Source organism: Lasiosphaeria miniovina, assembly GCF_030549165.1.
Source record: "Lasiosphaeria miniovina strain SMH2392-1A chromosome Unknown B0T26scaffold_3, whole genome shotgun sequence".
Classification (NCBI taxonomy): Eukaryota; Fungi; Ascomycota; class Sordariomycetes; order Sordariales; family Lasiosphaeriaceae; genus Lasiosphaeria; species Lasiosphaeria miniovina.
Window position 1 is genome coordinate 4,729,914 of NW_026848222.1, and position 26,511 is coordinate 4,756,424.

Below are 26,511 nucleotides of genomic sequence, written 5' to 3' on the forward strand. Positions count from 1 at the left end.
TGTTACGGACCGAGATCTGTTTGGCGTTGTTGTTTTACCTTTAGTATTTGGTGTTTAGTGTTTAGTGGCTGCCTGCTTGCTGCTCAACACCGTTGCTTGGAGGCGGGTGTCTGTCTGTCTCTATGTCTTTCTTACTCGTGATGTTGTCCTAATATAGGTAGAGTATAGAGTATAGAGTATAGAGTCTCGGAATTTGGAAATGCGAGACTGGCTGGTGCTGTGTGCTACAGTGGTAGATGCCTACCCAAGTACCTTACCTACATACCTAGGTATGTTACTGCATTCGTTGCATGTTCCCATGGAAAAAATCTAGAGTACGTCCTAGTAGCATAGATGTATGAATGTCTGTATCTGTTTGCTTGTTTGTTTATTAAGTCTATTGAGGAGCGCAACTTGCAACAGTTTGAGAGTATCTGAATAGGGGCTATATAAGATATACATATATGTGTGGGTGGATGTATAAGGGGGCTCGCTCGCTTAGTTCCAAAATATATATAAGGTATATACCTAGGTAAGGTATATTGGGGGCGTGTTTGCGGAGAATGTCAACCATCCAAGGTCGGGTCAGATCGATCGACCGGTCAGTCGGTCGAGCGGGGAATAGCAACAACAAGAATCGACGACTAGTTGGTATGAAATGATTGGTGGTGGTGTTTGATGTTTGTGAGTGTGGGTGTGGTGGTTTCGCGGCGCCCGGCATTGACCCCTCCCTTTAAACCCCTTTTTATCCACGCCTGGAGACGAAATAAACTTTCAATGGGAAAGACAGGTTTAGTATCTTCATATGCTCTGGGAAGGGGAGGTGTGGTCAGAGGCTTCCCTATTCCACTCATGGTTGGTGCTTGGTTGAGGTGGTGTGCGTGTTTGGAACCAAAGTGGGTAGGTAAGGTAGATGCGTACTGGATGGGGGGGTATGGTATATTTTCCCCAGGGTTCCATTTACAGAGAGCTAAGCTGGCAGACTGTGCGGGTGTGCCTATCTATTTATTGATATATATATATATACATATATTGGTATGCCTGCGTGCGGACCGTGCCTAGATAAAGTACCATGGATCGCATCCCAACCTGCTAGAAGCAGTCATGCAGTTATGCTTGCATTATCCGAGGCCGTGAGCTTGCATGAGATCAGACAGAGAAGAGAAGCAAAGGACGAGGTCGACATTATGAGAAGTTTGGTCGGCGGTGTGTTTGTCCGTCCTCACTGGCGCGCGTATAGGCGAGTGCTGAGTGTGGAGATGTGTGTATAAGGTATATATATGCGAGACGGATATAGATAGATAGACAACATGGGCGTATGCCGTATCTCCCCAATCGAGAGGGTCGAGCATGTAGGTGATTCCTCATCTGGGATCAACGGCCAGGCGGGCGTGTCATGGATGGGGATGGGGTGGTGGCCCGGACGCCGCCGAGATATTCGCCGTCCCGCCCCTTAGCTTCGATAACGCCCCTTTCCTTGGTTGTGTCGAGCGGCCTTATTTGGCCCAGTTGCTTACCGTCCCGCGCGGGTGCTCGTCCCGTCTCACCCTGCAAGATATGTATGGTAGGTATTATCCCCAGACCGCCCCAAACTCGTTTACCCCGGATTGATCTTCGCCCAGGAAAAGGCAAAATGAAGAATCAGGTACGTAGCTCCGGATACATGGAGCGAGCATCACCACGTCCGTGCCGGCTTTTCTCCTCTCCTGCCACTCTTTCATTCTATATCGCCTTCTGCACCGACCGACACTCAGCATTGGCCGTGCAAAGCCGGCGTGCACAGTTCCCGTGCATGTATGTATGTACATACAGGCGGACGCGCAGAGATGCAGAGATGCAGAAATGCAGACGGCATGCACGCGGCCAAAACTGCGGGGGATGGATGGATAGGCATTATGTTTGCTTGCAGAAAGGCAGGCACCGCACGAGTCGCTCCCGTCCGCCTAAGTGTTTGTGTGTGACGTGCGATAGAGGTGTAGGTTTCCGCCTTTTCGTTCTGCCCCTTCCTTCTGTTCGAGTGTTGTAGTAGTATGCTCAATACACGGCCAAACCGCTTCCCTCTTTTTTATTCCCAGGTTGTCGCCTCGCCCGAGTGTGTCGAAAGTCGACGGCCACATGGCGGACGCATTCGGCCCCAGAAAGGCTGACTTCCCCGCGGGCGCTTCCCAGTCTGGGCATAGGTATGGTGGGTGGCTAGGCATGTGCATCATCAGGCAGTTCGGATCCCTCCCCTCAGGAGAGGGGTATGTACCACAGCGTTTCCTGTTGCAGTTGGCCAGCTCTGGGGCCGCACCGACACGGCGAACCCATTCGCGAATCGTCGTGACGCGCATGCCTAGCGCCGTCTGCGTACCTAGGTAACCGCCGGTATATCCATGCAGTGCCGGTTCCCCCGCAGGCCGGGGTACAGGTACATGTTGCCTGCATGTGGTGTCTTCCGGGCTGAAATACGGAATAGGGTGAATCCCGTACTGGCTGTACTCGTACGTGTACTCTGCAGCTATCGCCCCATACGAGGCCACTGCCCTACCTGCCAGTCATACGCAGCCAGAATCTGGATATGGTGCGTCGGCCCGGCCCGACATAGTCGCGCCTTGTCGTCAGCCGGTCTAGAATTGTTGCGAGTAAGGTGGCCACAAAACCCGTGCCGACAAAGAACACAGCTGGAAACCAAGACGGGTCAATGATAATCAAGACAGAGTATTGTGCAGCCCACGAAGGGCAAGACCGGAAGCTTACCCACAAGTGATCCCCGCATTGTCGATGCGCCTGCTCTTTGAATATGAATAAACCTGCCCGCTACCCTATTTTGTATCTTGTGCAAGAATCGAGAATTTAGTGGCGAGAACGTGCTGGTAACCAAACGGTCGTGCCTTGATATACGTATGCAATAACCCGCCCGTCCTGGCAATCGAATGGCCAGTTCTGCAGAACAGACAACGCCCAAGGAGACCCGATATAACGCCACAACGCCCGCAACCAGCCCGCAAGTGTCCCAGACTCCTAGCAGAGAAAGCCAACTAGCAACCGAACAGATTATGGAGTGGTAGCCGTGCCGCCAACTCATTTAAAGAAAGTAACCCCTTTCAAACGGTGGTCATCGCCGGCGGTCGTCGTCGGCGTCGGCGTCGGCGTCGTCTCCTCCGTCGACATCATCCCTCCTGCGGTTCGACTCAGCCTCGCGCCCGAGGGCCTGCTTCTGGCGCTCCTCCTGTTTCCTCCAGTGGCTGCCCTCCTCGTAGTCCTTGCTGATCTTGAGGGCTTGGCGCAGGCGCTCGCTCTCCTTGATCTTGGCGTCGGCGAGCTCGTGGACCTGGTGCATTCTCAGCCGCGTCGGCCCGGGCACGTTACGCTTGCTGTCCATGTCAGCCAGGAGCTGCTTGCGCAACGCGTCGCACTTGGCGTCGATCTCGTCCTCGCCGACGCTGCAGGGTGTGTCAGTCACGACAATGGTGATGATCAAACTAAGGGAAAGAAGACTGACCCCTTCTCCTCGAGCTGGTCGCGCAACTCAAAGACTTTGACCTCGACCTCGCGCTTGCGCTCGTGCTCGAGCAGGCCCTTGTCGGGCAGGCGCTGCTTGTGGCGCAGGTTGTCGCTCTCGCGGGGCTGGTAGGGCGCCGCCTTGTCGCGCGGTCGCGTGTGCGCCAGGTTGCGCTGCACGTACCCCGACGTGCCGCTACCGCGCGGCGTCGAGAGCCCGACGTTGTCCATCTTTGTGACTTGTTGAGAGTAAAAATTGAGGCGCGTCGGCAAAGACTGTGATGTGGTGATGTGATGTGATGTGATGGCGTTCAAGACGACGACAAGGGCGACGAGGGCAAAGGCGGTGAGCAAGTGAGTTGACGATGCAGTGTTTAAAAAAGCCTTTTTAGGAAGCTAGCTTGGGGCAGAAAAACGGGCGGCGCGGGCGGCGTGGGCGCTGGCGCAGGCGCGGGGCAAATATACCCTGCCGTCATTAACAACCCTGGTAGGCAGGGCAGTGACTCAACCCCACCATGATTCATCCCTTGTTCTTTTTCTACATGTATCATCCATCTCTCTCAAGCTGTCGCAACTTTGCATCCATGTGCTTGAACTGAGGTTTATTTTGGATTTCCCAATCGAGAGCTGACAGATTATACCAGGGACTTAGGTGCTCACCCAGAAGAATATCCTGAGATTTGGCAAGCTTTGTTACTTCAAGTTTCATACTTACTCGGTACTTTACTTCGTTGAAGAATAAGCCGTCATCAAGTTGCAGCGCCTCCAAAGCACCTACCAATTCTTTCCAAACAGAAAAGAAAAACGGCAGAGAGAGATAAAACATAAGAGGGACAAATAGACGCAAAACGAAGGAAACAGACACAAAATGCCTGCCTTTGAGGCTTCCATGTCGCAGCGCAGCAGCAGCGCACCAGACGACGGCGAGCTTCACTTTCCGCCAGTCACAAGAGACCACATCCTGCACTGCTCCTACGACAACTGGTTTCCCAAGTATGTCTACACACACACACACATATACACACACATGTCTAACACATCCAACAGATACCGCACGTCGTGCATCCGCTCGCGCATAATCCCGCTCACGGCCGGCTTCGTCTCGTACCTGCGCGAAGACGGCATCATCCTCGCCGACGAGGGTGACGACACCACTACCTCCGCCAGCGCCGCCGACCAAGACTGGGAGCCGACCTTCACGTCGGCGGCGGCGCACCGGCCGCCTTCGCGCTCCGGCGGCGGCTACGGCCAGCAGGAGGAAGACTCCTCCGACTCCGACTCCGACTCCGAGTCAGACGCGGGCCCGCCGCCACTCCCACCGAACCGGCGGTTCCCGGCGCTGCACACAGCCATCACGGCAGCGATCGCGGAGCTGGGCGGGGCGGTGGCGCCCAAGCTGAACTGGTCGAGCCCCAAGGACGCCACGTGGATCTCGCGGCACCCCAACACGGTCAAGTGCACGAGCGCCAACGACGTGTACGTGCTGCTCAAGAGCTCGTCGTTTGTCAGCCACGACCTGGACCACGCCTTCGACGACACCGTGCCACCCCCTTCTCAGAGTACTCAAAACTTCTCCCCCGTCCTCGTCCTGCGCGCCTTCTTCTCGCCGCTGCCCTCGCTCGAGTTCCGCTGCTTCGTCAAGGACCGCAACCTGGTCGCCATCACGCAGCGCGACCTGGCGTACTACGGCTTCCTGCGGTCGCTGCGCGGCGCCATCGTCGCACGGGTACGAGAACTCTTCCGCGCGCAGCTACGCCTAACTTTTCCCGACGCGTGTTTTGTCTTTGACGTGTACATTCCCGAAGCAGCGACCTACGACTCCTCCTCCTCCTCCTCTGATGATGATGATGATCCAGACACAGACGCAGACAGAGCCAAACCCGGCCGCCTCGGCCGCGCGCGGCTGATCGACATCAACCCGTGGGCGCCGCGGACCGACACGCTGCTGTTTGGCTGGGGCGAGCTGCTGGGCGTGCGCGTGGCACGGCCGGTGCTGGGCGGTGCCGTGTCGGCGCAGGACGCGCACGCGGCGGCCGTAGACGATGCCGATACAGATGATGATGACGCTGGGGGTCTGACTACTACCGATGACGAAGAAGAAGAACACGAGCCCGAGCTGCGCCTCGTCGAGCAGGACGACCCCACCGCCTACAACTTCAGCTCGGCACCCTACTCGGCGCACAAGCTGCCCAAAGACGTCGTCGATGCGAGCATGGCCGGCGAGGGCGGCATGCGCGAGTTTGCCCAGCGCTGGCAGCGGCTTACCGAGAACGGCGCCGGCGGCGGCCGTTGGCGGGGTTGATGTTTTGTTTTGTTTTGTTTTGTGCGCGATCCGCTTTGCTTGCATTCATGCATGGATAAACCGAAAAGTGATATTGGACGGGCATCTACGTTTGGCAGATAGATAGCTAGTGGCATATGATATCTCTGCTGTTTGTTAAAGACGGGGATGGGCCATGTCATATTATACTAATGCAAAAGACAAAGTACAGGAAGATCGCTGTAATGCGTACGTACGGCTTGGGCTTACTATCCGCTCCCTTGTGATGGATGAACTTGATAGACATAGTTAGCATGTCTGTCCCGGTATCCGGATGGTGGACAATTTTCTTTATTTTATATACCCACCGGCCGCCTAAAGGCTGATATCCAGTTGCAGGACTTGCCAGCGTGGTTGATCTAAGATGGTGAAATGTTCAGCGGATCCTAGATCGGTTCTTTGGTCTCAAGGGCAGAGGAGGCCGGGATACACGAGCACCAGCACGCAAAGCGACATCTAGGCGATATGGCATTGACAGCGTTGAGACTTTATTTGCCCTACTACCCAATAACCCCAAAACCCGTCCCCTAAACCCCGACAATTTTGCCTCGCTAGAGTTTAGATGATATATGCCTGTTCAGCTGGCTCATGCCATACCATTTGGTGTTTCCTCAACTTCGCGACCCCCGCCCTTTGGTAGTAGCTATTGCCATACTCTCCTGCCCCATTCACCCGTGTGCGAACCACAATAAGAGCATAAAAGATCGGACCCCTAGGCCCGTCATTCGCCGAAGGCTTAGTCGAGCCAACAACAACGCACTTGAAAGACCCTTCACTCCCAGCAAAGCTCCGACCAGGATCGTCAAAGAAAGCCCTGCGCGCCGCGTTCTGTCCCAAATCAGGGATAATGCCACGCACAGTAGCCGGCAACGCCAGCGACAGTTCCGCCATCTCTCCCTCAAGGTGATCCGCCCCACCCCATCTCGGCGCCGCGACGTCTCGGCTCCATCCGACGAGCTCAGACTCAAGCGCCGGTCCGGCCACCATGTACATGATGGGACCATCGTATGCCATCCACGACCACGACGGCGGCTGGTGACGCCCCGAAGATGAAAAATCAATCCGCGTGACCTTGTCCGCGCTTCGTTGCCAGAGGAGGCCCGGGTGGAGGTACTTGTCAAGTACGCCACACCCGCCAGATGTGTCTAGGAAGCGCAGCAGCCGCGTCTCGAGTCCCCTGATGGCGCTGGGTCTGTCGGCTGGGTAGCTTAGCTTTAGTCTTGAGTAGCGCTCGTAGAGGCTCTGGTAGAGCGCGACGATTTTGGCGGGTTCGTGGGTGGGAAAGGATTGAGGAAAGTTGGCGGCGCCGAGGAGGGAGCTTTTGGGGCTGGTAGTTTTGTCAGTCAAATATCAAGTACAAGATGATAAAGACAGAGGGCAGGGTCTGAGGGTTGGGTGACGCGGGGAGAGGCAAGGAAAAAACTGACTTCTTCACCCTGGTGAGCGTCTCGCAGCAGATCCCCTCGCCGCATTCCCAATACGTTTGTTTCTGGGTAAAGAAAATCGTCCGCCGCGAGAGCACGCGCTCTTGAAACACCCACCCTCGCGTCATCAGATGGCCTTGCTCGACGTCGTGGTAAAAGTCGTCGATGGCCTCGCTGGCAAAGTAGCACGCGTTTTCTGCTGTTCTCAGAGTGGCAGATAACCTTGTCGGCCGCGGTTTAAGGAAGTGTTCAGCAGGCGAGGAGGCGCAGCTCGCTGCGAGAGTCACGTAGGCGGACCGGAAGACTTGTTCCATCTTTTCGGCTTCTTTGACAAAGTCCCGGCCCTGGTCCTCATCTAATGGGTCATTCTTGTCGTGTTGTATAATGCACAGTGAGTCGATCCAGATGTAGCGGATGCGTAAGCTCCTGGATACGGCAACAGCGTCTTGATACTTGGGAGGCAAGTCGGAGTCGGGGATGCCCAGCACGAGTCGATCAATGTTCCTCTGGAAAGTGCGGTCAATCTTGCCCCGCATGGGATCACACTCCCCATGTTTAGGAGGAGTTCCCCATCGGTGTGATAGGGCTAGATACCTGGTGTTTGCCTTGACTAATGGTGTGGTATCACAAATCAAACGACAGCGTTGAGACCCAGATTGGCCAATGTCAAGAAGCCGCGTCGGGAGAAAGGTGGGTGACTCTCCGTAATCCAGACACTGGTGATGACCGTCACAGTGCCTGATCCACTCCTCAAGAAGGTGGATGTGTTCTGGGCTCCCAGGCCCGGGCAACCGGGGGAAGCCAAGTGGGACATTAGAGCTGATGGTCACGTCGTCGCCTGGCAGTTTTTTCTTAGAACCAAGTCTTGATTTGTGATGAAGGCAAAGAAAGGGGAGTACTTACTGGGGAGGGTGCAAAGAGAGACAAGAGGTGGTAGTCCCCTATTGTTCGCCTTAATAGTCAAACCAGATCTGAAGAAAGTTTAAGGTTCGTTAGGCAGGGGAGATAATTTTGCGAGTGATTGAGAAAGGACGTGGCAGAGAGCACATTGGTCAGGACCTTTCTGTAACCCTGTCGCCGTGTCTTCGAAGTTGCACCCGGGAGACCAGAGTGGCATAGGGCTGCATCGGCCACAGAGTTTCGACGGCTCACTGGGTGGAGCTGACCGAATAAGAAAAGCTTGCATCCTCTGAGCTAAAGGCTCGTCGGGAACGTACTCCCAGCGGTCACTGGGCTGTGAGAAGAGGGAAAGTAAGCAAACGCTTATTTTAGGGAGCAGGAATCATTTGTAAGATAGGTACGTCATTTCTTGATCCCAGCTCAAGGCTCTCTCGTCGAGAAGTTGCGGTATGTCTCCCTCCAATCCAACTTTGGGTGGTGATCGGGTCGACTAAATTGACCCATTTGATGCGATCCTCAGTCGCATCGCTCACAATCTCCCGGAGCGTGTCGCACAACTCTCGAGCATTTGCCCTCACGTTGGGTTTGTACGGGTCGGGATCGTTCTTAGACGACTGGTTTGGTGCCGTTTCGGTATTAGTTACGGTGGCGACGAGCAGACGGTCCTCGATAAGGGTCAGTAACCGGCCAACCGCGGTGCTGCTCAAACTTGGCACAGAGCATTTGCTGTCAAGCTCCAGCTTCTGGACCCACTTCTTCACTTCGCGGCTGACCTCGGCCACTGCCATTTCCTTCCGGGGGACCACAAAGAAGCTTCCGTCGGGACTAGCCATGATCTCGTCGCGAAACTGCTTCAGCTCATCGCTTCCGTACAGCAGCCATATCAGAAACTCCAAACAGAGGCAGCCAAACGACCATATATCGTAGCGGCGTGTTGTTGGCTGATTTGCGAACAACACTGTCTCCGGCGCCCGGTACGTTTGAGTATATGCTGCTTGTATGGTGGTCGCCTTTCGACGCTCTTGCGTTGAAAGGTCATGCGTTTTCGAGACTCCCATGTCAGAGATGACTAAAACGCACGAAGTCTGATCACCGAGGCTCTTGGCCGCGGAAGACTCGAATACTAGAATGTTCTCCGGTTTCAAGTCCCCATGGCGGCAGTTCTTGTTGTTGGCTTTCCCATGCAGCAGCTCAATGGCCTCGGCCAGACCCTGGATCTGACGAAAGAACCATTTCATGTAAGACTTGTCTTGGATCGCGGCTTTTTTCTGGTTCCAGAATGTCCTCAGGTTGCCGTGCTGAGCAAAGGGAAAGACGATGAAGAAATCATTCTTGTAAGTATAGAACGCGCTTGCCTTGATCAAGTGCGGAGTGTTGAAAGCCTCCGGGTTTCGGAGCATGTCCAGTGTCTCATATTCGGCCGCTACGAAGGAGTTGAATAATTTTTCATCGCTCAGCTGGCCTGACGGAATTAGCCGCTTAACAGCGACTGTGGGGTGCTTGTCGTTATGCATAGGGATCTTCTGTACCCCGCATCAGATTTTCAGTGTTTGCCTTGAGAGACAGAACCAACCCATCAGGTGTTGGAAGGACGAAAGCGAAACACGTACCAGATCGCTGCATGGAATGTTAATGTAATCACAATGGACTACACACTTCGATACTTCGCTAAAGAGCGTGCGACTGATTATCTCTTTCTTCGGTCCTAATGGTAGAAATGGCGGCCGACATATAGAGTTGCCGACCGAGTCCCCGACTGTCATCCAACGCAACCGGGGGACCAAGAATCGCCATTGCCGGTCGACCAGTCTGTCGAAGCAATCCCTAATTGCCCATTCATCGGCGTTCTTCTTGGTCTTGAGCAGTTTTTTTCCGACCTCTGTCTGGACGAAGAGACAAGCTGGCTGCGCCTCGGAGCTTTTGACGAATTCGTACCGTAGTGGTAGACTTTTGTCAGTGATTTGGCCCTCATAAGTGCAAGAAGATGTTCCTCGCCACCTTCGACAACGAATATTGTGAACAGCTGAGGGGCCATGTCATGAAAGAAATCGACCATTTCTGAACGGTTGCGCTTCTGCGTCACGTTCCTACTTCTCAGTATCGCCTCAATGTTGTCTTTATTCTTCAGGAACTCTTTCCAGTACTGGTCAGGAATCCAGGAGTTCTGTCTTAGCGCTTTATCCAGGCGTTGTCGGAAGTCACCGTAGATGGCGTCTCTCCGTTTTCCGCTCACCCAGCTGTCACTTCGCCTCGCTTGATCTATTCCACGGGTCCGTGGGGTGCGAGACATTTCGAAAGTCGTCAGCTCGGGAGTCCACTGGATGAGATGTTTACTGGTGACGGTGCCAGTGCCAGGAACGGTATGTCGTCTCTTTGGCCGTCTAACAGGTTGCTGCGTGGCTCCTGCCCCACTTGGAAATGTATGTCCTCTCGTTAACTGTTGAAGGTTGTCTGCCGTCCCTCTTACTAGAACGGGGGAGGTGAATCGTCTCCTCGGGCTCTGAAAAATATCTTCTGCAGGCCTGCTCCGACTCTGCGATATGTACTGCGACGGCAGCTCCCCGAATTCGTCAAAATCTGAGTGAATGCTGGCAAGTCCGCAAGACAGGATAGATTTAAAGCCCATGGCGTTTTCCCTTCTTATTACACTGGAGACCTCAGTCAATGAAGCGTCCCTGGTGACCCAGCAAGATAGGCCGGATGTCGATGCAGGTATCAAGTTGGTCAATTGGATGTTGAAGCGACTGCGTCCGAGCACATTTCGAAATCTTTCCACGGGCTGGAATTGGCCAAGTCACGCCCTCGCCTTCACCGAATTAGACTATAATCGCTCCTACTGTATATATAATCAGTAAGGTCCTTCACAAGGCTGCCTTATCAGGAATATTAGATGCAAAGTCACGCATCTACCCTCCATGACAGACGCTGGGGAAGGGATACCTGCCGTCGTCTTTGCATTGGCCAACCAAGGTCTCATCTAGTGTACGCCGGGTAGCCTTTCGGGCCTAGCCCAGGAAACCCCTCATTTTACAGGGTAGTTGTTACGGCACGGCCGAACTATAGCCCGTGGTACCGCAACCATGCACTGGCTGCAGGGCCCACACTGCACCCCCACTGTTCTTGACCTTGGCTGCAGGCTCCACCTCGCAGCCCCTCTTCCCAATTAGGGCTAGCCCAATTGCCCCACCACAAAACCACAAAACCACAGCCTGCAGGAATCGCAGGTTTCCTATTTTCCTTCTCCTTTCCCTAGCTTAGTTATTTACGAATACAGCCATTCCTTACTTGCAGCATTGACTCTCGTATATGCCTGCCTTCACAGTAGTACGGGGTCCCTAGCCGGCAAGACTTATCTTCTCACCTCAGACACAATCAGAGTGTTGCATTGAAACGAGTTTCGGCCTACTCTGGTGGAAGCTTTCCAACAGCATCTCTGATTTGTTGCTTGTTTCATGGCGTGCTTGAGGCCAAAGCTTGAATGAAGAGAGAGCGGAAATGCTGTACAACCACACATCGACGTATTTGGCAGTGAGGCCCGAACTCCGCAGGAGCCGATGCCTTGCTGCGCATTCTCTAGAAGTCCTCGTCACCTGGGGTTGTTGAGGGAAGGAAAAGAACAAATACGAGTACCAAAGGGCCAATGTTCCACCGAGCTGCAGGAAGAAGATGTTCGGACCCTTGTGACTCAAGGTGTCTCGACAGCTCCAGGGGATCATGGGGATCGTCGCCATTTACTCACAACACAAACGTAGGTACCCTTAGGAAATCCAGTTTCTTACTTTAATCTTTATCTGTAGAAATTATGACTTGGTACCTCGACCTTTAGATAAATGTACGGAACAAGGAAGCTCGTACAGGGCCACAACGCGGCGCTGACCATCCCACCCTGATTAGCATAGGTAGGTATGTATGGGTGCCTAGTGGTATTTGCAAAGCCTTGTCGTTCCCCTCACTTCGGATAAGCACGAGGCTCGCGCGAGAGGGCTCAGCAAATAGAAGGTCAGAGAAGATGGCCCTGAGTTCAGCCTTTATGTGTTCTTCACCTGTCGTCTCCGTCACCAAAACATGGCTGAGCAGACAAAAATTGCCTCTACTCCGAACCTGTGCGCAATCTTGACACTCCAACCACATGGAATCCTTATTCAGACGGCTAGACAAAGAGAAGCTACCCCCCGCTAACGCTCGCTCCTCACTTGACAACAGGAAATTCGTACCCTTTAGTGTGTTGAAGAAGCTCATAACCGAAGAAAATGTCAGAATCGAACTCGCCAGAGACGAGGGGCAGATCTCTAGGCTCGTTGGGTGGTTCAACCCACCAATCGCCCCAACTTGGGTTCCCGTGCATGCCCCAAAGATTTTCGCTGCTCTTGTCCTCATGGGCAGATCCCAAGGTATAAACAACCTCCTCAACGAAAATCTAACAGATGAGCACCTTCCACTTTCTCGTGATCCTCAGGATTCAACAACCGAATTCTGCGAATCCCATGATAAGTCCCAGTTTTGGCTGAGGGGGCTTGGCGAGGGAACGGTCAGCAAGCTGGTAGATGAATACCAGTTTATCTTTCAAGCCCCTGTTCTAGATACAAAGGGCCGGCTCGTCTCTATCAGCGAACAATGTCCCTTGCCGTTCGTCACCTCCAGTGTCGAGAGTCGCGGGGGTGCCGGCATTGTTCACAAAGCAACAATACACCCTGATCATCAGATAGGATTTGAGGTAAGCTTCCTCGGTCGCTTAGGTCTATAAATGAGACCCAGAAAACTAAAAGAATTCATTCCACCATGATAGGCCGAGACAGATGACCGGAATGTCGCCGTAAAGGAGTTTCTACATAAGGATGACTTCGAGAAAGAACACCGCATACTGGAGCAGCTCGAAGGCTTAAGACACCCCAACATCATCCGTCACTTTGCCAGCATTGACAGGATGAACACCCGCTACGGATACATCATCTTCCCCTGGGTCGATGGCGGCAACCTCCAGGAGTTTTGGACAACCGAGCCTGAAACCTCCCAGGCGCGTGTTTTATGGGCACTCCAACAAATGTCCGGGCTTACCGAGGCCCTGCACCTGCTCCACGATCGATTCAATTGCCGCCACGGCGACATCAAGCCCCTTAACATCCTCTGCGTCAAAGAGGTACGGACTACCAGACAATGCGACCCCGTCCTGAAGATTGCAGACTTCGGGATCTCGAGCATCCACGAATGGCCTACCGTCTACAGAAAGGCTGCGACATTCGCCACCCATCTGACGCCTTCCTACCAGGGCCCCGAGGTAGAGTTCGAGGGCCTCGACAAGCACTCCCCACGGCCCAGGTCCCGCAAGTACGACATCTGGTCACTCGGCTGTGTCTTCCTCGAGTTCACTCTCTGGCTCCTGTACGGACCCGACGCCATCATCAAATTTGCCGAAGCCAGGGGGGCCTCCTCCTCCTCGAGGGAGGCTTCTCCTCCCATGTACGAAGTCACGGACAAGAAAGCCAAAGTTGCCGTGGTGCACCAGCTGGTGACTAAGACGATCAAGTATCTCGAGCGCGATCCTCGGTGCGAGGGAGACACGGCACTTGCGGCGTTGCTCGATCTTATTAGGGGCAAGATGATCAAGCCAAAGGTGGATGATCGGCCCTGGGCTCTAGAGGTGGTCGAAGGGCTCAACGCCATTATCGCTGAAGCGGACGAGGAGAAGAAGGGCTCGGGGTATTTGCTACGCGTCTGCAGTGGCCAGGATATCGCACCGCCTAATTTCGAGCCCTTTACCGGACTTGACGCTGGTTCATAGTTTTCTTTTCTTGAATTAGGGTGGGCGCTTGCTAGACGCACTTTTTGAAAGCGGCGGGGGGGCCTCGCTGTTTCTTGACTCCGCTTCATGGTCAATTTTTGTAAAGCAGGCTCGGATGTTGTGGTGTTACCCTAGGCCGACCGGTACTGCAGGGTACCTACAGTCTAGTAAAACAGTGGCTTGTGTAAGGCACTGAGGGAAGCAGGCTGACCGCAACAGGTCTGTAGAACTCTGATACAGGCCTGCCGCTTACCTAGACTGTGAGTGCTCTGCTCAGCAGTCTACCTCGTAGGTTGCAGGGGACTCTGCCCCGTAGTCAGGGTCTTCGGGAGGCAACAGAAGGTGCTGAAGAAGGAAGACTGAGAGGAGTTGTATTATAGAGGGACTCTAGTACAAAGAGTGGTGAGTGCGTTGCTTGCTTCGAAGAAATCTATTTTTAAGGGAAATGACAGGCCTTAATATAGACTTAAGGCAGGCCCACAAGCTACGTAAGTGGCCCTGTGTTCGACAGTCTTCTAGTGGGCTTGTCTTAAGTATGCTTAGGCTTATAGGGGGTTCGAGAGGTGCTGTGGGGCTTGGTTAACAATTTGGGTACATAGTAGTGCCCACAACACTAACACAATGTCACGAATCCCTGGCGGAATGCACGGTAATGGGGCACACCCTGTTTGGGCCCGACCAATCAGGAAGGTCCCCGGGTCCCGTACACGGTCGTACGCGGGGCTCCGGGACTCGGGCGGACGGCCGAGGGCCCGGAAAGGGACTAAGGGACGTCACTGGTTGGCTCCCTTACACATAGATAAATACAACGGCCGTAGCCACGGTCCTAGATAGAGCTTGCTTGGTTCTTCAAGCAAGCAATACACAATCTTTGTACTCATCCACTTTGAGTAGCAATCCAGTTTGACTGTATTACCCGTGCGATAGGGGCTTGCCCTCTGTTCAGTCTTCATTACACCAACCCAGCAATCCCTTGTGGTGCCCGTGCACCCTTACAGACAGACGGCCCAAACAGTCGACTGGTTTGTAATAATCGAGTCGTGAGGTTAATAAGTAGAAGGGCCGCGCTAAACCAAATAAGGAGAGGTGGAGAGGGCGCCTTTCCCGGAGCGTGCAGCACCGTGTTCTCGATTACGTATAAAAATACGATAGAACTTGGTGGTATTCTAGAGGTATTACACTCGCAAAAAAGCCGAGACTTGCACTTACTCGCGGATTACTATATTCTCCGTTCAAATGGATTGACCCTGGTCTTCATCGGGATTGACGTTGAATACTGGAAGAACAAGGGAAAGGAAGCAAGAGTTATGGTACGGCGACCAAAACAGACTAAGAAGGAGAAAACGACACTCTCGATAAAGAAGACTTTTGAGGGCACCTTTCGGGATATAGATGGGAATTTGGTCAATGGCGGAAAGAACCTCCGGATTTGGTTGAAGCATTTCGGTAATAAGCTTGATTGTCCCGGAAGCCAAAAGGTTCAGGGAGAGATTACTATCTCTTTTGCCAAGTTGTAAGAGTTGGTGCAAGAGGGCGATGCTCATGTTCAGACACTGAAGCGGAGGCGGGGGTCGGATGAGGCTCTTGCGGGTGGAAGCAAGCGGATGACTGTCTGCCCGCCACCGGAGAGCCTCACAGCCTCGGATGAGGACCGGTTCGGGAATATCGAGAAAAAAGTCCAGAAGTAACTCGACGATCAGGGCGAAGACTATATCCCAGAGTAGGATTATATCTTGGCCAAGATGGAGCTTGTAGAATTATTCACGCGGATCCGAGTTCTGGGCGCCGCCCCCATGCATATATTTTAAGCTGTAGTCTGCGCACTCCTCAATACGCCGTTCGCTATCACCAATAAGAAAGAGCCTCTCGGCTGTGTTGAGGTCTTCGCGAAGGCGAGGGGGCTCAAATCGTAGTAGCAGAAGCTGTCCCGCAGCAAGGCTTCCCTCCAATCTAACGGAGGGACTGCCGAACGGACGGGCAGGGCGCCCGGTAGATACGGCGACGTTTTGAGCATGATGGGGAGTAGTGGGTAGAGAGACATGTTGGGCTGTCATAGAAAGCCCCGAGTCTGGTACGTAGACACCAAACTCGGGGCATCTAGGTATGCTCCCATGGAAACCAATACCTCGACCTCGGGACTGGTTGGGGGGAAGCACTGGCCTCGCTAGGCGCGGCTGATCGTCGAATTCCTGTTACTCTCAATCCGTCTTCTCCCCACTGCAACGTTGCGGGATCAGGGAGAAGCAAAGCACGGGCAGCCGTGATTTGCCTCGTTACCGTACTTGGTCGAGACCAGGCACGCCGATGCTTGCGATAGGCACATCATCGTATCCAAACGGGGGCATGGCATATTACCCCGAAGCCCCAAAAGCTTGGGACGGCAGAAAGCTCTGACCGTGCGCTAGTGACTGACTGGTTTTCTGCTTGCTTGTTTGTTCTGGCCCCCTTGCCTCGGAAAACCGCTCATCGTCGGTCGATTCAAGGCAGCGAACGTTGGCCATCGCCCAATGGGGGTCGGCCACGCAAGAGAAAACCTCCTCTCGCCTCCATCACGGGAACCTTCCCCTCTTCCCCTCCCTTGGCTCACCGCTCTTCCTCGAGCTATCGCCGTTGCTGTCGAGTCTGGGCAGCTGGCGGTCTGTAAATCTTGTCAAAACAGAAGGCCTTGACGATCCGTGTGAACTACAGGGACCGGATTCGCGGTGCTGTCAGCGACTAGGTCACGGAGCTACCCTTTTCCATCCTTCTCCCCAACAACCCGTTCCCTGGCTTTTTGCATCTTGGGTTGTGTCTGGCGGGAAGGGGGAGGGGGAGGGGGAGGGGGAGGGGCCTGGCATGCCCATAATAGGGCCTCGATATACCTCTGATATCACGCTTGATATAGTCTAGGTTTCAGGTATAACGCAACCCAAATATTACAGGTGGTTGGTCAAACAGGCACCGCCCTCTGAGGATATCCGATATCCAACGAACTAGCTTGAGAAAGACGCCCTTGCGTCCGCAGCTTTCCCAATGTTTCAGGTGAAAGACTGGATGTGGGGGACTCGGCTAATAAGGTTGAAGACGGCTGGATGGAAGGGATTGCAGGTTTGCTCGCGGATCATGAGATTGAGAAAGACCTCTTCCCTTTCTCTCGAGGTCTTGCGATACGGCCAGGGGCAAAAACGGAGTATCTAGAGCACAAAGTTTTAAGCTCTCTCTATATATCATGCCAACGGTGAGCGTCGTGAATTTTTTCGACTGAGACCGCCATCTCCGGGCTCTATGACATCGTCGGGACTCCGTGCCCGAGTGAAGAAAAAAGGCCGACTGCCAGCAAGCTTCGCAGAGCAACCCCCAAATCGTCTCAAGGGCTGCCCTTAGCCTTATTCACGGAACGGAACGGGGAGCAGCTGCCCTGGGAGAAGACGCTTCGTAGGCACGAGTAGTGTGAGCAAGCTCAGCGCCGCCGGCGAGCTATGAGTAATCCAACCACCGCAGCTAGAAGGTGCCTAGTTGGCTTGAAGGTGTGGACGACAAGGCAGAGTGACTGGTGAATGTCTCGGGTACAAGTCGATACAAAGAAAACGGCGTGATCTGGCCGAGAAAGTACCGCCAGCTGGACGAGCCACCAGGAGAAGGAAAAAAAATATAATTGTGAGCCATGGAGCATGAGACCAGATATTGGGATTTAATCTCCGACTGGACAGCAGCCCACCCGAGGTAGCACTGTGGGTGCGAGGACCACCATTGTACGCTCGCTTGAGTGTGCAGATGTTGACATGTTCCGCCGACAAGACTGACGGCTAGTCTGCAATAGGAATGAGGAAACACTAGGCAAATGACTGCGTCCGTGAACCAATCCACGTCACGATCATCAAGGGAGAGAGAGCATTGTGTGCTCGCTCGCTATCAGGACCGAGCACGCAAGCTTAAACAAGGTACGCCGGAATTGGCGGGCTGTCCTGCCTGCTTTTTTCCTGATTGTATCAACGAGTCGTTAATTAGTCCACACTCCCTCCGTATGGCGTGGTTGGGGCTATCTGTCCGTGTCTGCGCGGTGTCTGGAGGTGAGTAGGTCGTGATATTAGCGAGATCAAGACTGACCGGGAGCCGGCTTTCGGGGCTAGTAGAGGTTTTGTGCGAATGGATGGACAAGCCGCATTCTTTGGAGAAAGTCAAGCCACATAATATCCCTCCTAGCAATCGCGAGATAGCCCCGAGGATTCCGCGCACATAATGGCGAGAAATATTGTAAAGGAACACCCGTGAAGACAAGACCTCCCAAGCCACAGCGGTTGTGGTCGTGACGACGACGTGACTTGATGTCGCATCGCGCGCGCGTCGCAGCAGCTTTGTCTTTTTTGGACTGCGATTCTCCGCTCAAGTCGACCCCAGCTTCTAGGCTGCAGTGGTCGAAAAGAACCCCTGGGTGCGTTCCCCGATCAGCGGGCGGGTGGCCGTTAGAGATGACGCGACAGGAACCCCGCCAGGAACGCGGGCAGCTTCTGTCCATGTTCCTTGCCCCACCAGCCAGCCACCTCCCTCCCCCAGCGGTCGTAGTACAAGGCATCTTCCATTTTACAGGCCATCCTAGCCTTGCATCCCCTCTTGTCGGACAAAAGCAAGGCTGAGTTGACGACAGGGGGCCCCGATTCGGATGCTGTGTTGAATTGCTGGGCGTTCCTTTTTTTTCGGAGCGCTGCCGAGAGAAACGAAACCTGGAAGGATTTGAAAAGCTGGCAGGGAGACCTTCAATCAGGAACGATGAACTAGGCAGGTATCCATACTTCATCAAATCCTACCCGCCAATTGCTTTGCTGTTGAATCCTCAATGTCGCCTACAACTGGTGTTTCTTAAACGGCGTGTCCTAAAATAAACATGAATGAACTCGGTTGATGCCCGTACTCGATACGGATGTTAGTCACCCCAGAAGTGACAACGTTGAACGAACAGGGAGGAGGCCCAAGCTGCTGCCGGACCCTGGCATAAAAGAGGTGGTGGTCCCGACTTAGCGGGGCGCTTCGACGCCTGTCGTCTCGATTTGGGGGGCACCTTGTCAAAGTCGATTCCCGACCCGAGCTCGCCGACACGGCTTCCGACAGGCTGTCAAACCAGGGTTGCTACGGAAGACTCTGGGTTCTTCTCGGCGGCCTTGCGTTTGCAGTGGTCGATATTGAGATACCCGTTGCGTACTTATCTGTGCGTATACCGTAATATATTCTCGTGCCATAGATAACTTGCCTACGTATACGGAATGTCCGATACTAATTCCTTCATTGACAGTTGAAAATCGGTCAAGCAGTAAAACGTTGGTGCGTGTAGTGCCTGGTAAGACGGGGGGGCTCCTCGCTGGCCTTGGCAAATGCTGTTGTTGTGCACACGGGTCGCCGTTGATGCGGCCAGGCCGTTTGAAACTCTACCGTTACGACATCCGTCGACCATGTGTATGCGTGCGCGAATGCCTAGTTTCACCGTCCAAAATCTCATGAGCGAGGTCGCCTTGCCCCAATAAATCGTCGTTCAAAACAGCTTAGCAGACTTGGATACTATATTTCGCCAAAGAGCAACAGAACTATTACTTCATTAAGTAGACAAGTGCCGGATCTATGTCTGTAGCTACTGTACCCTACATAAATCCTACCCTATGTTGCCCCAGCATCATTAGCGAACTACCGCCCAGGAGCGGCTCCTGATATATCAAAACATATTGGCACACCCAAAATTCTTTTCTGCCGCGCCGAACAAAGTTTCGTCTCTTGGTCCGCTCCGCTGCTCTGCTCCTCCGCCCATGCTTGGGAACCTCACTCGTGTCAGCTTTTGCTGGATCTTCTCCCATCAAGAAGAGTTCTGGTGCATGTGGACGAAACCGTTGCGACCCAAAATCATCAGCGCATGTTTCACCCGGAGGAGGGAGTCATCATCGTCGCAAAGCGGTATCGTGTATATCGTGTCTTCGGTTTGAGCCCGGTTCTATATCATAGCAACAACAGCCAATGTTGCAAGCTGTAGGGAAAGCGGAAAGGAAAGAAAAAAACCAAAGGAAAGAAAGCTGGCATAAGGGGGCAGTTTGTCGGCGGTATTCCGGGTATCTCTAATATTATCCCGCTCTGCCAAAAGAAACCCCCGCAGAATGGTACCAAAAGTTGAGTGGGAAAAGAATATAAACAAGCGATTTACTCGACGAGAATTATAATAGGAAATCGACAAAGGCAAGGTAAAGGGAGCGCAAAATAAGATAGAAAATGAATGCCACCAGTGTTTCAGAGCCGCTTCCTCTAAGCTACCGCCACCTGCCATACGCCTCGCTAAAGCAAAGAGTAAGAAGCCATCAAGGGCATGGAGAGTGCTCAAGTATTCAATCCGGAAAGGCTCAGTGTTGGATATGCTTGCTGGACCAGTGCGGCGTCCGAGGTCTCGTTCGGTCGGGTTTAGCTAACCATTCCACCTCAGTGGCCGGAATCCAAGCTTTCTGTGTAGCCTCGGTCTCGGTTTCTTGGATTTGTCTCAGAGGTGGATCTCGTGTGTTTGTAGCGCAGTTATTATTGTAACTGCGACGGATAGACGGTTATGTCCCCGGACTCAGGAGCTGAAACTCCCGGCGGGGACAGCGATTGCTATAAGTTGTCCTCCAACAACTGCGTTGCTCTCTCGCGACACGCAGCCGGTGTGAAGCCCGTTCCGACCTTGTTGGCGACTATGCGCCACTTCTCGTTTTCATAGTCTTGAAGCGCCGTCCTAAGCTTTTGGTCCTGTAGTTCGCCAGCAAGTTAGCTTTGCGCTGAAAGGACTGTAGAAATAAAAGAGAGCACGAAATAACTGACCGTTTCATCTGTCCATTGCGTCGTCTTTGCCTTGAGTTTCGTGCAATATCGCACTTGAAGGGTCCCGCTTGATCTGCCAGGGAAGAAGTCGGCGATTTGTTTCCATGTCAAGCTTTTGTTTTCCTTGAGGTCTATTAGAAGTTGGTCGTCCTCTGGTGTGAATTTCAACTTGGGTCCCCTCGGACGCGGAGCCGGGTGCGGCATCCCTGCTTGTCCCACCACGCTCGGAGCACCCCCGCCCGAACTGCTCTCTCCGTCGCGTCGCATAAGCTTGTTCGGCGGCCCTGTATCCGGCAGACGGTGGTGGTGGTGCGTCGGAGGAGCGCCCGCCCCTTGGCCGTACGACGTCCCCATAGGTGTTTGCTGCATGGGCTCCAAGTCGCTCTGTTCCAGGTCGGGGATCCCCGAGACAGAAAGATCAAGGTCGTCTGGTCTTTGTCGCTTTAGGCTACCAGAAGGACCATGGGTCGGCGTTAGAGACGGGTAGAGAGGCGCCACAACGGCGTGGGGCGAGGGACCTGCGGCGCCGTAGTGCGGCGGCCCCGAATGGCCCATGTGCCGGGCGCTTGGGTGTCCTCCCATGTGGCTCGGGTCGGTGAGGATTGGATGGGGGTGATGGCCAGTGGAATAATGCTGCGATAAGCCATGGTGGGACTGGTGGCTCGACTGCTCATGCAGAGGCGACGGACCGGCGTGCTGGAGCGAGCCTCGGTGGTGATGGGCATCATATGGATGCGGAGCTTGGCCCTGCTCGGCCGAATGCGGCTCCTGTGGCGCATAATCGACATTGTAGTCCGGTCCTACACGATAGTTGCCCGCCAGCGTGCCTCCGATACATGGGTTCCGCCAGAGCGAACCGCTCTGGCTGGTCGCCGGGCTCTGAATGGAAAGAATTTGTTGGAACTGAGCCCCGCGGGGCTACGTCGGGGAAAGTTGTTGTGTATGGCTCGGGCTGAGGCAGTCCAATATGCCTCTCGTCGACTTAGGGAGTTGCCGTCACGGTATGTAGGTGAAGCGGTGAGGCCTGGTAGCGGGGCAGGGCACATGTGATGTTGAAGAAGCCGCCCTTGACAGAGACTATAAATGCGGTCGTGGTATGTGTTGTTGGGTAGGAAGAATCTCTTGCGCGGAGTGAAGAGTTGGTTCCGAAAAGGTTGGGCGGACGATGACGGCAACCCTAGTGGACCCTCCTCAGCTGCTACTCATTGCTGGCTAGAAAGCGATGTGACTTCGGTGCTTAGATTCGCGTTCCTGGTTATCGTGGTGATCAGGCAGTCGGTATTCTTGGTGCCTGCTACCTTTTTTCTGAGAATTCTACACGAACAAGAGCAATTTTTTAGAGCCTCAAGCAAGAAGAAGCGGGCATGGGTCGCATTATATCGTCTGATCTTTGCTACCTTTTGAGGGGGGGCCTAAGGACTTAGGGGGTCCAAGGCCGGGGGGGAGGGAGTAGGCTTATTGCTCTTGTGTCTCCTTTCACCCAAGTTAAAGCACATAACCGATTTGCCATGTGCGAGACGAAGATTGTTCCTGAGGAGTGCGGAGCTAAGTCACCTTGTCCAACGATGACGGTAGCATAATTTGAGGATCTTATGCCATGGTATGGCTGCCGGATATAGAAACAGGACCCCGGCCTCTAAGAATGATGCAACGAGGGGGCATGACAGCTAGGGTTACTGGTAGAACAAATTATCAAATTCGAGAATCCTGGGCGGATTAACCCAAAGAGGAGGCTGGAAAAGCCGACTGTCCAAAGAGAGGAATGCCTGGAAAACGCATGGAAGGATACAAAACAACAGGCCGGATGGAGATTAAAATATGAAACGAGCCCTACCATGCAGCCGGAGAACAGCATGACGATAAGCGAGTTATGGGGTGCTACCAGTACGGAGACCACGCCAACAGCGGCACCTGCCTCATGAGATGGGCCTGGAGCGGTTGTCGACCACTCTTGCTGTCAAGTGATGCATCTGGAGAAACAGGCGAGGGCGAGGGGTGGAGGGTGGAGGGGCGAGGACCAGAGATCCTGAGTGCCAGAGAGCCTGAGTGCCAGAGCGCTGACGGGCAAACCTACTGTCGAGCGACCCAAGAGACAGCCACACTCGCGGTTGGCGGACCAGAAGCAAGCCCGTGTAAGTGCTTGCAGAAAACGGTGCGCGAAGGTACCTGGGGTTGGCGGGCGCGCCCGGGACGGGTACTCCAAGGTACCAAAGCAGGAACACGGTACCTAGAGCCTGCTGGGGTGAGGTCAGGGCGCTGGAGTGCCGTGGTAGCAAGCGGAGAAGGTAGCTGAGGGTGTGGTAGTCTGTCATAGTCTTGTCTAAAAGGGGTAAGGTAACGACTGGGGGGCTATATCAGACAGGCAAGAAGAGATCGGTGCCTTGACACGCCAACACGCCCATACACACCATAGGGCGTTGTAGAAAAAGGTTGGAAGTGGCAGCCATATGATTAGCCAGCAGATTGCCGGACAGGGGAAACAAATGGGCAAATGCCAGGCACTGTACCTTAGGTCAGGAACATACACTATCATATATTCCGTGGCAACCACCACGCTCGGCAGCCTTTTAGGCCACTATTACTCTCAGTTCAGGACAGTAAAGCTGAGAGCGGCCGGCTGGGCAAAATGACCAGCCTTAGGAGCTAGCAAGGAAAAAGGGACAGAAGGCAATGAGTTTTCTTGAATAACATCCGCAGCAAGGTGAGGCATGCGGTAAGGATAGGGTGTGGCGGACCGAGGAGGTGAAGGTACCTTGCCTTGGGGGGGGAGAACCCCACCCCGGCTCGCCGTCTTCCCAGGAGAACCAAAAACAAGGGCATAATGTGCACGACGTACTCGGCTCGATCGAGCTGTTGCAGCGCCATAGGGAGATCGCGACGGCGGGCAAGGCTGCTGTCTACCCCCCGGCGGGGCCAAGGTAGGACCAGAGCGCAAGTCTTTGGTGACTTCGCGTGTACCCGACTCTCCCCCGTTCATCTGATCACCAGCGACAAGGCGGCAAGCCAAAGGACCGCCGTCGTGGGAACCTGGGCGCGTCGCAATACCCAGCACCTAGTAATCGGGCAGACTTGGATGGCTATTGCGGCGCCGTCCACACCACAAAGCATCAAGAGGCGCAACTGTGCCGTCATGGTTCGCATGGTAGCGTGGCTGGAGGAGGCTAATCTCGGGAAATCCAAGATTGCGCATCTCAATGCTGTCAAGATTCCTGGTTGTCAGCCTCGGGCACGAACACGAGCACAGGCACGAACGGGAAAGGGCAAGCACGAGCAATAGCACGGGCACGGGCAGGACTCGACGACGCAGCAGTGCGGTTGGCTCTCCTCGGAGGGCTGTCGTGACTCCTGAGACAACGGGACACGCAGCTAGCATCGTCCGAGAGGCCACGAGGGCACGAAAGCGCGAGCGTCGCGCCTCTTGGCAGGAAATCTTTTGCGAGGCCGTGCATCAGCGCCTGTCCGGCATGAGGGGTGGAGGCTCTGGGCCAAGCCACGCATGAAAGAAACGTGTTTCATTCGAACCTTGCAATTAAAGGACGTCTTATGCCTCCGCCAAAGACAAAATTAACGTGATTTCGGGTTTCTAGAAGACGCAAATTGCTTCTAGCCCAGAACTAGGCTTCGGGAAGCTCCTCCTGAAGTCCAAGCTGAACTGAACCCCTGCCCTCCAGCGAGTCGAATTGGTCGGTCGGCTGGCCGGCCGGCCGGCCTGGGCAAGGCGGCTTCGATCTCGGTCTCCACGGGGTCGGTGTAGACCGGGCAGGGAGTGTGTGCCGGGGTTGTGGTGGAAATGGTTGACATGCACGTCGTGCGGCCGACCGAATATCGACAGCATGATAAGAGAAGCTAGCACGCTGAACCGGGAAGCAAGCGCTTTACGGCGAAGTGGCACGAAACAAATTATTCGAACTGGTGCCAGAAGGGATAAGGAGCATGATGGGGATTGGGAGTGTTTGTGGAGAAGCCACTACGATTGAGCACCACAATGATGAGACTTCTAGCCGTCAAGCGGGAATGCCACACGTGCTTGCCCTTCCATCTGTCCTTCTTGACCCCTTACCCCCTTCCCCCCAGTCGCAGGACTGCAGCTGAAGCTTCCAGATAGGGTCACTGCAACCAGATACCTATTGCAGTGATGCATGCACGTGGTTCTGATGACTCTAGTCGAGCGTAGGAAGGAGGAAGTAAAGGCCAACTAAAGTACTTCATACCTTCCTACTAGTAGCAGCTTCGGCGTACTGCCACTAGGAGATCTAGCGCCGTTGAACGCAGATAGAAGGACCAAGGAAGTCTCGAAGACGCCTTCCTAGGTCGTCTATTTCCTCTGAGGGCCCGGGATCCACATAGTATTTGGAGTACTTGCATGTTTACACGAGGGCTTCAAGTGGAAGGAGCTGCATTAGCACAGTAGCGTGTTCTGTGAATATGCAGGGCAACCGCTGTCTGTCAAATTGAACCTGGCAAAATCTGCAGAGTTCAAAGCTAGACTCTGGGAAGAAATTGCAGGTTGGTTTTCGAGGACGAGTCCGTATTGAGCTGGGGCTGAGCGTCTGAGTAAGGCGGCCATGACGGCTCTTGAGGCTGAATATTGATAGCAGGCACCGCAGCGGCACCCGCCTGACACCTGCACCTGTGCGCCCAAGTTCCTGCTTGCGTGGCGTCTTCAAAGCTCTTTTGTTCCGAGTTCTCCGTACCTGAGTCCGTACACTATACTATACCTTACCTACTCCATACTCTGTAACCCGTTGCACACCCCAGACCACGGGTGACAGGGCGCTTAGCCATCCGATGGAGCAATGGATGGCTTTTCATTGTTTTCAAACCGTCGACGCTGGCCCCGCCGTTCGGCCCATCGACGCCACTTCAAGTTAAGGTTTGTCGTCGTGCTGCCCATGAGCTGTGTCTGCTCCCTAGTTTCGGCGGGTGGATGCTACGCCTCGGGGTTCGGCCAGGCTTCCGAGACTCCTGATCCGCGTTTGAGCTGGGTTTGCCAAGGGAGCGGGCTCCCCCAGACTGGGCTTACCGCGCGGGGGGTTTCCCCAAGCGGATAGCCATGAGATCAACTGAACAACCTAATGGAAGTTCTTCCAAGCAGGTGGGAACCTAACCCTCGTCCCATCAATGATCCCATCAATGATGCGCGACGGGCTCTCTCCCGCCAACATCCGGCTGCTCGGTCAGAAGTCCAAACGCCGTGCACGGCTCGGAGAGTATTCGTGCATACCTTGCCTTGTGAAGGTCAGTCAGCCTGAGTTGGTGATTTGTTAGCAGAAAGCCAGCCCAAACTCTACCGGGCGGGCGTATTTGTCGTTCAAGTTTCTTCCCCTGAAGACGAGCAACGCAACAGCGTAGCGCGATAGATCCGAGATTGACATGGACCAAAATTGAGGTGAATGCTTCAATGCATGTGTAATAACCCCATGCAGAATGGCAAATAACTACTTCAATGCCATATGGATTAGGACATGGCTCTCTGACGGCTCTGCCGAATGCCTCACGCCAATTGGGCAGGCGGCAGGCTTTTACGGACAGAAAAGTCATAATTTCACCGAGATGGAAATCCTGGGCTCCTCTCCATCTCCATGTCGGACAGCTGACCGACGCCTATCTGGGGGCTCCATCCGTACCTAGTCTATATCCATCCGTCGGCCTCCATACTTAACTATCTTAGGAACGTATCGACTAGTATTTCATATTTGTAAAGGGGACGCTCCGGAACGCGCGCTGCGGAGCGGACAAGTATCTTCGTCAAGTCTAGCGCCCTGTCTGTTTCCGCGCTTATTGCTGCCGTCGTCGAAACTCGGGGCTGAAGGAGATATGGA

General features: G+C 54.1%; 11 protein-coding genes across 11 annotated transcripts; 3 read left to right on the forward strand and 8 right to left on the reverse strand.

Moving 5' to 3' along the window:
- The first annotated feature begins 1,208 nt into the window (after positions 1 to 1,208).
- On the forward strand, positions 1,209 to 2,255 carry B0T26DRAFT_244640 (uncharacterized protein). Its single transcript, XM_060433960.1, has one exon. It carries the CDS (start codon positions 1,376 to 1,378, stop codon positions 2,003 to 2,005), a length of 630 nt encoding a protein of 209 aa, XP_060298918.1. The 5' UTR covers positions 1,209 to 1,375; the 3' UTR covers positions 2,006 to 2,255.
- A 278-nt stretch (positions 2,256 to 2,533) lies between these two features.
- On the reverse strand, positions 2,534 to 3,242 carry B0T26DRAFT_244646 (uncharacterized protein). The gene has a single exon (XM_060433961.1). It carries the CDS (start codon positions 3,044 to 3,046, stop codon positions 2,660 to 2,662), a length of 387 nt encoding a protein of 128 aa, XP_060298919.1. The 5' UTR covers positions 3,047 to 3,242; the 3' UTR covers positions 2,534 to 2,659.
- B0T26DRAFT_643598 (cwf21 domain-containing protein) lies at positions 3,077 to 3,693 on the reverse strand (the record flags this gene model as incomplete). Its single annotated transcript, XM_060437550.1, has 2 exons — positions 3,077 to 3,404; positions 3,464 to 3,693. 2 exons carry the CDS (start codon positions 3,691 to 3,693, stop codon positions 3,077 to 3,079), a joined length of 558 nt encoding a protein of 185 aa, XP_060298920.1.
- Positions 3,694 to 3,970: 277 nt separating this feature from the next.
- On the forward strand, positions 3,971 to 6,118 carry B0T26DRAFT_870946 (D123-domain-containing protein). The gene is made up of 2 exons (XM_060447914.1): positions 3,971 to 4,455; positions 4,510 to 6,118. The coding sequence occupies exons 1-2, from the start codon at positions 4,331 to 4,333 to the stop codon at positions 5,762 to 5,764; spliced, it is 1,380 nt and encodes a 459-aa protein (XP_060298921.1). The 5' UTR covers positions 3,971 to 4,330; the 3' UTR covers positions 5,765 to 6,118.
- Positions 6,119 to 6,181: 63 nt separating this feature from the next.
- B0T26DRAFT_244685 (heterokaryon incompatibility protein-domain-containing protein) lies at positions 6,182 to 8,539 on the reverse strand. Its single transcript, XM_060433962.1, has 4 exons — positions 8,266 to 8,539; positions 8,110 to 8,147; positions 7,210 to 8,044; positions 6,182 to 7,109 (listed from the first exon to the last, which is right to left on the reverse strand). Exons 1-4 carry the CDS (start codon positions 8,331 to 8,333, stop codon positions 6,341 to 6,343), a joined length of 1,710 nt encoding a protein of 569 aa, XP_060298922.1. The 5' UTR covers positions 8,334 to 8,539; the 3' UTR covers positions 6,182 to 6,340.
- Positions 8,540 to 8,759: 220 nt separating this feature from the next.
- On the reverse strand, positions 8,760 to 9,317 carry B0T26DRAFT_603797 (kinase-like domain-containing protein; the record flags this gene model as incomplete). The annotated part of the gene is made up of 1 exon (XM_060435789.1): positions 8,760 to 9,317. A coding segment is annotated over one exon (558 nt), but the record flags the coding sequence as incomplete, so codon positions are not given.
- Positions 9,318 to 9,607: 290 nt separating this feature from the next.
- Positions 9,608 to 11,173, reverse strand: B0T26DRAFT_704928 (uncharacterized protein). The gene has a single exon (XM_060441728.1). The coding sequence runs from the start codon at positions 10,730 to 10,732 to the stop codon at positions 9,866 to 9,868; it is 867 nt and encodes a 288-aa protein (XP_060298924.1). The 5' UTR covers positions 10,733 to 11,173; the 3' UTR covers positions 9,608 to 9,865.
- A 1,062-nt stretch (positions 11,174 to 12,235) lies between these two features.
- Positions 12,236 to 13,885, forward strand: B0T26DRAFT_642327 (kinase-like domain-containing protein; the record flags this gene model as incomplete). The annotated part of the gene is made up of 2 exons (XM_060437432.1): positions 12,236 to 12,820; positions 12,893 to 13,885. 2 exons carry the CDS (start codon positions 12,236 to 12,238, stop codon positions 13,883 to 13,885), a joined length of 1,578 nt encoding a protein of 525 aa, XP_060298925.1.
- Positions 13,886 to 17,700: 3,815 nt separating this feature from the next.
- On the reverse strand, positions 17,701 to 18,877 carry B0T26DRAFT_244800 (uncharacterized protein). The gene is made up of 2 exons (XM_060433963.1): positions 17,972 to 18,877; positions 17,701 to 17,844 (listed from the first exon to the last, which is right to left on the reverse strand). The coding sequence occupies exon 1, from the start codon at positions 18,657 to 18,659 to the stop codon at positions 17,991 to 17,993; it is 669 nt and encodes a 222-aa protein (XP_060298926.1). The 5' UTR covers positions 18,660 to 18,877; the 3' UTR covers positions 17,701 to 17,844; positions 17,972 to 17,990.
- Positions 18,878 to 20,482: 1,605 nt separating this feature from the next.
- On the reverse strand, positions 20,483 to 21,477 carry B0T26DRAFT_674626 (uncharacterized protein; the record flags this gene model as incomplete). Its single annotated transcript, XM_060439730.1, has 3 exons — positions 20,483 to 20,617; positions 20,690 to 21,322; positions 21,379 to 21,477. The coding sequence occupies 3 exons, from the start codon at positions 21,475 to 21,477 to the stop codon at positions 20,483 to 20,485; spliced, it is 867 nt and encodes a 288-aa protein (XP_060298927.1).
- Positions 21,478 to 22,359: 882 nt separating this feature from the next.
- B0T26DRAFT_244851 (uncharacterized protein) lies at positions 22,360 to 23,774 on the reverse strand. The gene is made up of 2 exons (XM_060433964.1): positions 23,526 to 23,774; positions 22,360 to 22,926 (listed from the first exon to the last, which is right to left on the reverse strand). The coding sequence occupies exons 1-2, from the start codon at positions 23,664 to 23,666 to the stop codon at positions 22,606 to 22,608; spliced, it is 462 nt and encodes a 153-aa protein (XP_060298928.1). The 5' UTR covers positions 23,667 to 23,774; the 3' UTR covers positions 22,360 to 22,605.
- Positions 23,775 to 26,511: the final 2,737 nt, after the last annotated feature.